At 30.3% G+C, this 13,857-nt stretch overlaps 1 protein-coding gene across 2 annotated transcripts in view; it reads right to left on the bottom strand.

The window, feature by feature from the left end:
* The window catches only part of Ptp36E (protein tyrosine phosphatase 36E), a 218,468-nt gene that overhangs the window by 9,836 nt on the left and 194,775 nt on the right, over positions 1 to 13,857 (bottom strand). For both annotated transcript variants that reach the window (XM_088198028.1, XM_088198027.1), the window contains 2 exons: positions 2,931 to 3,066; positions 1,083 to 1,332 (listed from right to left, as the gene is read on the bottom strand). In XM_088198028.1, coding sequence (XP_088054154.1) covers positions 1,083 to 1,332; positions 2,931 to 3,066 — 386 coding nt within the window. The remainder of the gene's footprint in view (positions 1 to 1,082; positions 1,333 to 2,930; positions 3,067 to 13,857) is intronic.

A 13,857-nucleotide genomic window follows, 5' to 3' on the forward strand; every position in this document is an offset into this window, starting at 1 on the left:
TAATGGGATGTCTTTTAACACCTCCAGCGATTTTTACTTTTTCCACAGTCCCAAAACGCTTTTTTTATTTCCATTTTGAATTTAGAGAACAAAAAAAGTTACAGGGGGTCAGGTTATTTGAGTAGAGCGAGTTTATTATATATTTTTTTAGAACCAAATAAACGAAGTTACACATTTTAAAGATAGCAGATCATGCTATTCAATGAATAAAATAGTTGTGCTCACTAACTGTAGTAAAAAATGAGATTTTTAGCTTCTTAATCCATAAATTTAAAAATAACCCTGTTTTAAATTTCTAGTCTGAACACTGTTGTTGATATACATATCGGGCGCGTACGGTGAGATACTTTCGCTTTCACTCGCTCGCGTGTTAATTGACGAGAGTAAGAGAGAGATAAGGGCGTGCGTTACGCACGCCCTTATCTCCTATTTCATTCAGTATTTACTTCATTACAATATATGGAGTAGAAAATAACTTTAAAAAAAATAAATAAGTTAGTTCTTTCAAGCACACTTTCGATTAGTTATTTTATTGTACCTCTAAGAATTGTTAATCAATTGTTTTTATTATTTATTCACCTTAACTTGAATATATATTTACAAAAATAGAAAGAGCAAAAAAGTATATAAAATACAACTAAAACTAAAAACGCGTTAGTTATCTAAGCTAAGTAATATTTCAGGTACACTTAAAGATAATTTTTGTATTGTAACTTTGGAATTTTTAATTAATTTTATTATTTGTGTAGTATTAAAATATTTGCTAGTTAGCTGGTCAGAATCAGCGCCATTATTTTCCCAATAGCTAATAAATATTTAAATGACACTAAAAATTTCGATTTTGTTTTTAATACTACATTTATAATATATACAATTTTAGACTATATGTGGTCTCGAGATTTACTAGTGATTACAGCTGATAATCTACATAAAAGCATATAATAGCTCGCAAGGTTAAAAAGGTTATCGATCAATATTTGTAACCATTTTTTAAAATCAAAGCTTCTAGAATCATATCATCGCGTAGTAGTTCTGGTTGAATACCACAATATTAAATAGAAAAAAATATATAGTTTACTTACGTGGAACTACCAATACGTCTCTGTTCTTTTCTCTGTTGTCTCCTCTGTGACCGCCGGCGCAGTCTCCTATTGTAAATCTAGGAGTTTGTCTGCAAATTTGCGCGTACTCTTTTTGATAAGAGTTCAGTCTAGTCGTAGTTTCTCGCTGTGATTTTTGCTTCAAGCACTGCGATAGTTCCTTGACGGGAAACCACGAAACACCGCAGACTATGTGCTCTTCTAGGGTGTCGTAGATGAACTTGTATTGATCCTAATAACATAAAAAAATAATTTATCTCATATTTATAGAATGTATATTAAGATGTTGCCAAAAATACTTAATTAATTGCAAGCTCTGAGTAAGATATATTTATCAAAGGAGAAGAATTACAGCAGACACTTTGACAAGAGACACAATGGCTGCGTTCTCATTGACTATATTGTAAAATGTATGAAGCGACGACACGAGTCGTTAAACAGCGAAAAAGGTTTTAAAATATTATCTGGTAGGCAGGCCCGTTTATACGTTTTGTTAATAATTTGTTAAAAGCCAAGTTTCCATTAAAAAACTCAATTTAAAAAATCTGTATTATACGCTAATTTAAAATAGTGGGGCACTTTAATATTTATCATATCTTATTGCAATATAAAATAGTTTATTAATAAGTTAACAAAATATTATAAACATATTTATAAAATTTATTGTAATTATGATAATATGTAATAAATATACTGTAAGATGAGCTCGGTCGCAGTTAACATGCGAAATTGCTTATAAAGTTTCAAATTTTAACCGAGTTCAACATTCATGAAACTTTACACGTTTTCGACGTGTGTCAATGTTTCTCAAATACTAAAATTGTTTCAAAACTATTATTTATATTTTTAAAATATATAAGTAATTATATATTTATATTTTTCATTCTTTTTTATAGATATCGTAATATAAAATATTAATATGATAAAAAAATCATAACCATCACACATAAAATAAAGCAAATTTCTATTTGTATTTTTTATTTAAATTTTCCGTTATAAAGTCACTTAAGTTTGCTTGAATTCACAACACTATTTTTCATAGCATCATTTTCATTAAAATAAGGCGTAAAATTTCAGCAGAAATTGATCACTGAACGAATATCACACAAGGCAATTGAAATTGCCACTTTGCACTAACTTTAAAGTCACACATTTTTTAAATTGAGGTTTATTCTATACTAATTGTATAAAATGAGAAAAGGTTTATTCGACTTTTTAAGTTTGTTATTTAATGACACAATTATTTTAAACGACTCACTAAACGAAATCAAGTAAATTGCGCTCACATCCCACCCTTTGCAATTCATTGCGATTTTTATGCACAACGTCTCTTGCTGTTTCTGTATTTTCTTATGCAAATTATAAAACGACTAGTAATTTCGGCTGATCGTCGCCATTAAGAAAACGTGTTCGCGGAGCCATAATTTATTTTTTATTACACGCACAGGGCTTGTCCTTTAGGTTTCTTAGCTTAAATTTAACGCCAAACTTCCACAAAAGCTATAAATTGCGTGAAAAAACTTTCCCTTATTCACACGTCTCCACCTTTGAACGTTTCTAATGCATGTATTTCACGATAGCGAGAAATATAAAAAAATCGAAAAGGATGAAGTATTATACTTAAAATAAGGCACATGAACTTCTGACAGAATAATTGGAAATACATATTTATACTGATCTATGCAGTTATTTGCTGTTATTTAATTGAAGTATTTGGTGCATCTAGCCATTAATGTGATTTATTTTTTGTCAAGCGTACATTTGCGTAAAACTCTTATTCCTTGAAATCTATTTATATGTATGAAAATAAATAAATAATATTTTACTCACAATATTTTCTATTAGGCCTTTTCTTGATTGTCTTAATTTCTTCAGATAGCCAAATACATCAAATGCGTCTTCTTCTTCAGCCAATTCCATATTTGCGTCAATTGACAAATATACACCAGATCTTCCTCCTCCATCACTGTAATGAAAATAAGTATTATTGTAGCAAAGCATTATACGTTAGTTCATAACTTAAAATAACTGTAATGACAATAGGTATCTATATTTATTATATGTTACAGTCCAGGCGCGTACGGTGAGATACTTTCCCTTTCACTCGCTTTCGTGACGAGAGTGAATGAGTATGAGAGTATCTCACCGTACGCATCATAAGATTCCCTATCGAGCTCGACGGTTTACCGTTACATTATAATTAGAATCCACTACTATTTGCCTCTCAGCCATACACCGTGGGGGTGTTACCCTGCGCTTATAAAGAAATATTTACCATTTTATTTTTATTATATAATAATGCTCTTTTCTTATAATAAATATAAATATTTTATTGCTTTTGGAAACAAAAATAGCAGGAATACATTTAATTATGACTATAATAATTATATTTATTTAAAATATCGTTAAAATTCTGCACAAAATTAAAAAAAAATCAGATACATAAGTAGTAAAATAATAGAATAAAGTTAGTGGTATTGTAGATTAATCAAATTTATTCATTTAACAATCCAGAACTAACGCCGATCCCCTAGAAATAAAAGTGGGAGTGGTGTCGCATGCAACGAAGAAAGAGATAAAGCATGCTCTTTCGTATAACGGTACTTCGTCCAGATGACATGGGAATCTTATGAAGCTCACCGTACGCGTCGGTGTTACACTCTGATTTATGCTAAATTTATTACACCACGATTTCAGATATATTATAAGTTATATCCTATTAGATATTGCTATTGAGTTGGTTTAGAAAACACTTTTGCCATAATTTAATAAATTATGATAGATAGATAGTACATTAAAGCAGAGTTTTGGTACTTAGTTGAATTACCTATACAAGAATATATTTGTAAAATATTATATTTTTAAGTTGACTTTAGAATTGTATACGATTGGTCCTTTGGTGAGTCTGTGAACGGGTCTCTTTTTATTAAGACGTCGTAGTATTCGGTCTGCTCCCTTTTTTACATGAACTACATATTTAACTATATTAAAAAATAGCTCATCAGTGATAATAACATTATGTAAATTTATCGCATTTCGTCAATCTAATCTATGTATAGGTATAATAGAAGCAATTTTTAGGTATTCTTTCTTGTGTCTTATATGTTGAATAAATAATTTTGTATTTTTCAAGTTTCTTAAACTATATTTTCATATAATTCATTAGTACTGCTTCTTTTTTTAATTCAAAAGTTTTGTTTAAATTTATTCTAATCCAAATTTCACATTGACATTGTCAACATTGTTTTGTACAATTTTATCGAAATGAGGTGTTGAATTATTCAATCACGATACTTTTTCTACTATCATATCATGATATTTATATTCTTCCATCAATCTCCATGTTTATTATGTTATATAGAACAGGATATCAAATCCACGGCATGCGAGCCGCATGCGGCCCCAGAGTGCTTCAAATGCGGCTCTACAACATCCTGAGCTTTTATGTTCATTTGGTATTAAATCTTGAATAAAAACTAGATACACCGGCTATTAATAATATACAAAGCACGTGATTATATGTTGAAGAAAATGTTTAATGGTCATAGTAAAAGATCCTTTTATCATGTATTGTCTGACATCGAGTCCAAGGCAATTTTGAAAATTTATCAAAACATGTTAATTAATAGCCACTCTAACCTTTTACCATAGAGCACACTTTCTTTGAAATGTATAATAAATGTAAAACTCGTGGTTAATAAATATGTATTAACATTATTTGTTACACACTGATCGTGGCGTTTATTATTTATAAAAGATTTTCTATACACTATAATATCTATGACGAAATGTTTCCGGAACACATTGTTTCACTCATTTATATAATTCTACATCACATATATTTTTTAATTAGATACCACACAAAAAGCCGTTAATTAAACACACAATACCTGCGGAGGCTTTGCGATTAGCCTTAGAAAATTCTCAACACGAGCCCTTAGCGGGCGCACAATCGCCTCAGCAGGCAGCACCGACTACAAAGTAGTGTGTTCGTCGACTACAATGGCTAACAAGTGTCACGCACACTTAAATATGGGCCGGGCAAACAATGGACACCCTCCTGGTCCTCTCGGTTGAATGTCGTCAGCGCATGACGGGAGATGGTACCTACGCGGGAGGCTGGTAGAGAGGTCGGGGGATCCCTTTGCCAGAACTTTCCGATCCGTCGAGTGGAAAATGAAAGCTCGCAAAACGACATCGCGCCGAAAATGTGTACAATACAAACATATGGCGATAGAAAAGTTCATGGACTGACTAGGATAGGGTCAATCATATTTGTATTTAAATAATTATATATAATAGATTAACTTTTATAATATATAAGTTGTATAAATAGGAACAGGACAAACTATAAACTCTGTGAAATTTGTTACAAATATCATAAATAGGTAAAATATGAGTCGGCATATTATAATGACGTTAAAGTTAGTATTATATATTTCTATATTTTTTATACAATTCAAAAACAACTGGGATTATGCTTTTCTTTGTTGATGATGAAAACTTTGCTATTAGTATTTGGGGCATCTTTCAAAATGTTCTGCTTAATTCTTTACAAGTTTATAATCTGACATCTGATGAAATATTTCTAGTAGGTAGATTCAAATTGTTCGGTGACAAGATAGTGACAGATTCAAAAGAACGTTTTAATTTTGTAAAAAATCTACGATGGTACACATAACTAAATGCTTAAAATAAAAGTAGACAATAAACAAGAAGCTCAGCCGACAAAAACAGGAAAAAACGAGCAATTGCAGCTGCTGCACTGAGGAAATGATTTCGTAAGAGACGCAAAAAAATATTTGCTGATGGGAAAAATATTTTTTTAAAGATATAGACTTGAATTTTTGATACGAAATAGAGCTTTCGAATATATTTACCATACCGTCTAAAAAAATTAAAAATTAAAAAAAAAAGTTTTTTTTTTCCAAAACACGTTTAGTGTTGTTATGAGTCGATCGACCCACATACATACGCTCATAAGACTTGCAATATGGTTAAGGTCAGTGTGAGCTTATTTATACATATTTAAAGTTAAATTTTTGTGACAGTATAGAATTCTTAAGCATCCTGTATATGTTTGTTAGCAAAATCCAATGTGTCAATTTTTTGCAAAATAGCGACAAGTATAAAAATTTAAGCACTCCTAACTCAGTAGGCTTAAATTTTAACGAAAAGATCGCCAAACATGAAACGTTTAAAAGCATAAACTACATCGAAATAAAATATAAAAAAAATAGTTTTTTGCTTCAAAGCAAGCGATGTATCAGTTCGATCGGAGCCCCATACGAGCCATTTTGAGACTTTCAGAAGAGTTAACGCTCTTAACTGCTTGGTTTTAAAGATTAAAAATTAAATTTTTAGTATCGTATAGAACTATCGAGCACCCCTTATACATTCTATATGAAAAAAAGATATAATTTTTTTTACGAAATGGCGGCCAATGTAAAAATTAAAAGTGTCATAACTTTGCAAAATGAAATCCTACTGAAAAATGTCGTACACAAAAAGCGTTTAAAAGCTTATTTTGCATTAAAAAAAAAAATTAATTTTTTTTTAATAAAAAACGTGTCTAACGGTAAATTGACCGGGCCCCCGTACGAGCTTTTATGCGACTTGACATATAGTTAACGCTTGTATTTGGTTCCTTTTAATAAAATACCTCTGCATGTGTTTAGAGATTGTATCGCTCAGGTTAATATCCTCAGAAATTTTACCTGTAAAAATTGTGCAAACACCAGAAAAAAAATTAAAAATGACGAAAAGCTTTGAAAGGAAGAATAAAATAACAATAATATAATTAGGCCTGAATTTTGGCAAACGGACATCAAATACAATTTAATCAAAATGACGAATTACAGGAGCTTGCTTATCTCACCGGAGATTTTGTCAATAAAATCACGCCAATGAAGTCGGATTAGAAACTGCAAAGTTATAAATAAATAAGCCTTAAATTTTTCGGATTTTAGCCCGAAAAAAATAGCTCGATTCCCATGCGTTTATTTTGACCGTAGTAGGTTTTTAGATCACCAAAACAAAGATAAAGCCGTGGGCCGGTTAAAGTAAATTATTGTTCATTCAAATACTTTCGATCTTCCAAGAAAACATGCATATTTTGAAACATCTGACACGAACACATTTGAGTGTCTTTTTTTATTACTTAAGTAAAAATAAAGCGAGTTCTGTAAAATAAACCCAAGCATTCTCAATGAAGAAATGCAAATATTTACTACACGACCTTCAAATTTAATTTGCAACCAAAAGGTACTCGTTAATTATTAACATTAACGCATGTTATTAAAATGTATTTTTAACGTAAGAAGGTATTGTACATAAGTAAAATAAAATAAAGTTAACATGGTTCACTAAATATGTTATGGTATTTTTTATATACAAATAAATACAGTTTAAAGATTATAATTTACCAGTGGCGTTGTTTTAAGACAGAAAATGGGATTACTGCGGATGTGATTTCGTAGACATAAAAAGTTACGTCTATGTGCTTTTGTGTCGCACCATGTACACAGTATATAGTGGTAATAAAATTGGCCGGCGGCGTTGTTCCTCAAAATCGTGTTACCCACTCAATGGAAGTTTCTTCAACTATAAACTATAAACTATAATACAATGTTGTTGTATAGTACTAGAGGTTTCGGTGAATGTCTTCTACGTATCGTCGAGACAGTTGAGCGATCTGATCTTTTTGTTGATGAGTTGTTGTTTGGGTTCATTACGGTGCTTAGTGTTTAAGCAGTTGAGTGAATGTCTATGATATATAATACCATTAGTTTTGGGAACCATTGAATATGACACTAATAAATTATATGAATATATGTTTTAATAATCATAATAAAGCTTAATTAAAAATCCGTTTTTTAATGGCTCTGTTTGTGATTTCTAATCTACTTTGCTTAACGCTCACCCTTTATTTTATTCAGCGTCTTCGCTTTTATACAGGGGCTCTGATACTTTCAATCTAATTGAGCGATCGGATTATTTGCTGGATGGGATTGCGTTGTTGGAAATGAGCTTTTGCCCTAGGCATGGAAAGATACGGAGAAAATCTTATTGTGGGTAATTGAACACACACCAGATTTTAAAAGTCTAATATACGTAAACAACGGCGTATTATAGGATTTACCCTATTTTATTATTGTTATCTTGTTGTATAAATTAAAAATAATACTAATATATGAAGTAGTGATTTACAAAATATTATTATTATTCATTAAGTAATTTTACACAGTTTGCTAGTTTGGAGTAGTGCTGCGCTAAATCGTTAGAGGTTTAAACGCGAAGAGAGTAGTTTCACTAAGTTTTAGCAAAGTTATGTTTGATAAAAACTGAATTTCTGTAAAGTTTCATAATCTTGCTTAATGTAAATTATGCATAGGTACTTAATCATGCAAATATTACATTATCGATTTTAATCTCAAGATTCTTTCACTATATTTTTTTTTATACCTAAGATAGGGAGTGAAATTGCAAAGAGTTTTTATGTTTTGAGCAGGGCTTTTTATTAAGATTAGTTATGTATTAATGTACATATATATAATAATAATATATTTTTAAAGTGCTGTTATCTGTTCCTAGATAAACGATGTGATTATTGATGAAATTTGTAGCAAATTTTATCTTATAAATTATAATTCAATAATAACGTAGCAATATAGCTCACATTGTTTTTTATTTGTAAGATTATTAAAGTTATGCAAATATAATCACAGAAGATTGATGGGAATTGCGGTGATGATAATGAACAATTTAGTTCTCCATGACAATATTTGTGGATTTTTACCTTCGAGATTTATATATAAATCTAATTGACTTTTATTTGAATTAAAGTAATATACTAACTTTTCTGGGTTTGTCCCAGAATAAAATAAAATCGTTTGGGATGAAATCAATGGTGTTATAAAAAATCCATAAAGTAATGACAGATCATGCGATTTATTTTATCTGGATTTAATATAAATTTTGTTGTTGTGATGCGTTTGTTTTTTTCTGCAAATTTCTGCAAGGGTTGTTAATAAAACAAAGTAGGATATATCTGATTTTAAACATCACAACTATATTATTTGTAGATAAATAAACCATTATGATAAAAATAACACATATTATGTATGCATATATACCCGTAATAGATTTTCCGGTTGAAAGCCTTACTTTATTGACATAACCTGATAATTGTGTAGGGGCGATAACTTTTTAGGCCCCCTTTATAGAGCGAGAAGGAGCAAGAGAGATAGAGAAGGCGCTATACCGATCGCAAGTAACAATCCAGGTGGAAAAAGGGTGTAAGGTGTAATCGCTTCACGGGTATGATGATGGGGATGTTTTTACACCCGCCAACCTGTTGAAGGGGAAACGAAACAGTGTCTCTCGACCGGTCTTGTTCAAATTTACATCCGTCGATTTGGCACAGGAATCTTCTGCTGATTAGAACACCAGGAGAATCGAAATTGGAGTAAATGTTTGGCGCGTGTTTGTATGTGCGCTGGTAATTCGAAGACGCAAAGAAATGCTTTGAATTACTCGGGCGCTCTTTCTGAAAAGCCTTTGGAGGAATGAAAAAGGTCAAAGGTGCAGAAAATTGATCGCCGAGTCGAACGAGGCTCAGAATAGAAAGCACGTGCAAATAATATAGGTACGGGTAGCTCCATTAGTATCCGGTCCAAACATTTTTAGACACGTGTGATAAAAAAAGATTTTTTTTGTTTGTCTTAAGTGTCGAGTGATAATCGTATAAAGCAGACGTGTCAGTTTAAAAAAGTTTTCTTCATAAAATGCCATGTCATCTGCATATCGATTGTTAAATTGGTCATATAATAAATCTGATATACATATATTTATATTGATTTTTTAATTTGATGATATCTAAAAAATTGTGTTAGACGTAATTATAAAAGCGGGGTGAATAGTTGTTCCGTTAAATGTTTACATTACTAATTTGCCATACTTTAACGGTTAAAAATAAATATTGTCAGCATATCTGAATAAAGTATCTCTTTTAAAATATTGCATATCAGTAAATCTTAAAAATGGAAAGAGAATTAATTTTATTGTAACAAGACATAAAACACTAATAATTTTTTTTAAATTTCCTTTGATGTAGGAAGTAATGACTTGATACGAAATCCAATTATCGCCAAATCAGTTTATTTAATAAAATAATTCTTATGCGTTTAAAAGAATCTCTGTGGGATTCAGAGAAAAGCATTCCACTGAAACTGCATTACAAGTAGTGATAAATGATTGGCTGTTGGCTTAGGATACAAACAAAATCATTGGAGCAGTTTTCTTGGATTTCAAGAGAGCCTTCGAAACAATAGACAGAAAAATAATGTTAAAGAAATTGGAGAGTATAGGTATAAGTGATATAGTTTTAAGATGGTTTAATAATTACTTATATAAAAGAAAACAAAAAGTTAAAATAAATAATGTATATTCTGAAGAGAAATTAGTGTCTTATGGAGTACCACAAGGGTCTAAATTGGGACCATTGTTATTTGTTTTGTATATTAATGATATAGTTAATAACGTGAAAAAATGTAAAATTCATCTATTTGCGGATGACACATTAATGTATTGCATAAGTGATAACATTAAAGAAATTGTAAAGAATTAAGTATATTAGAAATATGGTTAAAGAATAATGTACTTAAATTAAATGAGAATAAAACTAAATGTATGTTTATTAATTATAAAAATGTGTTAGATAATAGTACCAAAATAGTAATAAATAACTCTAGTATAGAAATAGTGGATAATATAAAATATTTAGGAGTAATTGTTGATACAAAATTAAAGTTTAAAGAACATTGTAATTACATATTAAAAAAAATTAGTAGAAAAATAGGTTTATTATCTAGATTAAGAAATATATTAAGTATAAATACAAAAAAAATAATTTACAATAGTATAATATTGCCCCATTTTAATTATTGTGCAACACTATTAAATATGTTAAATAAATTAGATAAACAAATGTTGCAAAAATTACAAAATAGGGCAATGAGAGTAATCTTAAATAAAAATAGATTAACTAATTGTAAAAGTATGATTGATAGATTAGAATGGTTGAATGTTCAAGAAATATTGAGTATGAATGTTTTAGTATTTATATATAAGTTAGAAAATAATATGTTACTAGAATATTTTAATAAGTATTTAATAAGAAATAAAGATGTACATAAATATAATACTAGAAATAGAGAAAATTTAAAGATAATTAAGTATAAGAAAACGAGTACGGCTAGGGGAATTATGTACGGAGGTTTTGATTTATATAATAGTCTTCCAAGAGAAATCCGAAACAGCAAAAATATAACGGGTTTCATAAATGGAATAAAAAAACACCTTCGTACATATAGAAATAAATTATAATATTAAGACTTTATTATTGTATATTTTTATTTTTTCTTTCTGTTATGTATTTTTTATATATTTTTAAATATGTTTACTAAATTTGTTAGATGTAAAGATTAGCTATTAAGCTAAATAAATTAATAAAATAAAATAAAATAATAATAAATAATAATATAATGCGACAACTCATCAACTTAATAGTTTGATATTGAAAAAGCTTTTAACATGGTATGGCATTCCGGTTTGATTCAGAAACTATACAAATATAAGAATCCCTACTTGAGAAAAGTAGAAGCTATGTTTCTTTATTAAAAATTGAACAATCCAGTTGGAGTTCTTCAAGGAAGTTTGCTTGGTCCGTTTATCTTTATCTTGTACACGATTGATAGTTACGAGAAAAAATCTTATAAGAAAAGATTTTATAAAAATTTACAGCGCATCGCTATTTTGGAAATAAATAAAGGTCGGCGCCTACAATACTGCATATGTGAGAGGTCACAACTAAGTATTGGGATCAATTGAAGAGGATAATAATATAAATGCTGCAGGTTATATAACAAGCCAACCACCTACATGTGTAATCATATTCGCAGTATAGGGAGAGGCTAAGAATTTATTGTATAATAATAATAAATATTTTTGTACAGCATGCGATTGCTTATCTCGTTCTTATAATAATGTTTCCAAATGCAATAGCGAGATTGCCAAATGTACCATTTTCTCGGATTAGACCGGAATCTGTCGACACATAAAAATGAATTTGTCTGGCAATGCATATAAATAGTCCGATAGCTTATGACTTTTTAAGCGGCACAGCCTCTATTTAGAGACAGATAATCGATTAAACCGATTCTGTTTGATATTTGCCGTTAGGGTCACCAGTTTTATGTAGGTCGTCGCTCGTTATGTCGTCCAAATATCCAAAGTCCCGTTATGGCTGTAAAACAAACACGGGTGGGTCAATCGGCAATTTGACGAGGAGCTTGCATACGAGTATGAACAGGTACATATGTAAATACACGTAGGTATGTGGGAAAATCTGTTGAAGCGTATTTGGACACGTGAATTATCACCGTTGTTTGTAGCGAGCGGAATGGATTTTGAGCACATTTGACTGGATATATACAGGATGCAATTGGTAGGTGATTATAACAGTAACAGTTATCACCAGGATTAAGGATTACAACGTACTAGAAGAGAGCATATAGTGTTTTTTTTTATTATCGAGCTGTGTCATGTGAACCATATCTAAGAAGAATATTTGAGTAACAGGAATTACTAGAGACCTCATTCCATTTCGTTAATCTGGTAACAAGTTTTAAAGTATTGTACATTTTTTTTCCGGCATAACTTAATTTAACCTAATATGCGAGTTTTTGATGGGGTAATATTCACAATGAACAGTTATGGGTACTTATTGACACATTCATAATTTACACATATTGAAACAAATTTTGAAATGAGTTAGTGGGTGGCCATTCGCTCTTTTTTATCATCATGCACGTCACATTTTGCTACAAATGAATCTTGGTAGACTCTGCTACGTCACGACGACCTTAACGGAAACAGCAGAGTTTGCAAACCTATTTTTCTCAGCCTTTTAACTTTATTTTCCGAATATATATATAGTACATGCCGCAATACTAATTTCTATGAATGGATTCTTTTTAAATTCAAATATATTCTAGGGATTTCAAACACCTACACAATTTGTTATTATTTAAACGTTACCTGACTATTTCGAACAAACGAAAATACGCATTGAAAGTGACAACAATGAAAGAGAGATCTAGTAAGGAAACAATTGCTTTAATAATTGAAAATATTACACGGTACACCTTATAGCACATGGGTCTTGATACTTTAGTTACCCATTTGTACCGCCGAAAAAAGTACTCTTTGTTTGGAAAGGATGCGCGCTAGTTACTAATCGCTTGAATGACGTATTGGACTGTTTATATTTTGAGACATTAACAAATTTCGTGTGTTCAACAAGCGATGCAATTGGCCCGGAAACATCCGAATAGTTATTTCTAATCAGTATTATAATGAAATTTGGTCACAATTTGGAGACATCGACATTCAGAGAGCATTACGAATACATATATTGATAAATCCCAGCTACTCATCTGAAATCACAGCCGACAATAATACAATTCGATATGCTAACGATGAACTCTGACTTCCAAGATCTTCCATTCCAACAACATTTCTCAATATATGTGGTAATTAATATGTTTATAAAAATAAACTATTGCCATCTATTCCGTCTATTTAGTTGCAAAGCCGCAGCTAAATAGACGGAATAGATGGCAATCTTCGGCCTTAAAATTAAAAATTGGTGAACTCCAACGTGATCAACACCGAAAATATATAAAAAAATGAATAA

Source organism: Plectrocnemia conspersa, unplaced genomic scaffold (assembly GCF_051122295.1).
Source record: "Plectrocnemia conspersa isolate PC_06_02 unplaced genomic scaffold, ASM5112229v1 ptg000011l, whole genome shotgun sequence".
In the NCBI taxonomy this organism is placed as follows: domain Eukaryota; kingdom Metazoa; phylum Arthropoda; class Insecta; order Trichoptera; family Polycentropodidae; genus Plectrocnemia; species Plectrocnemia conspersa.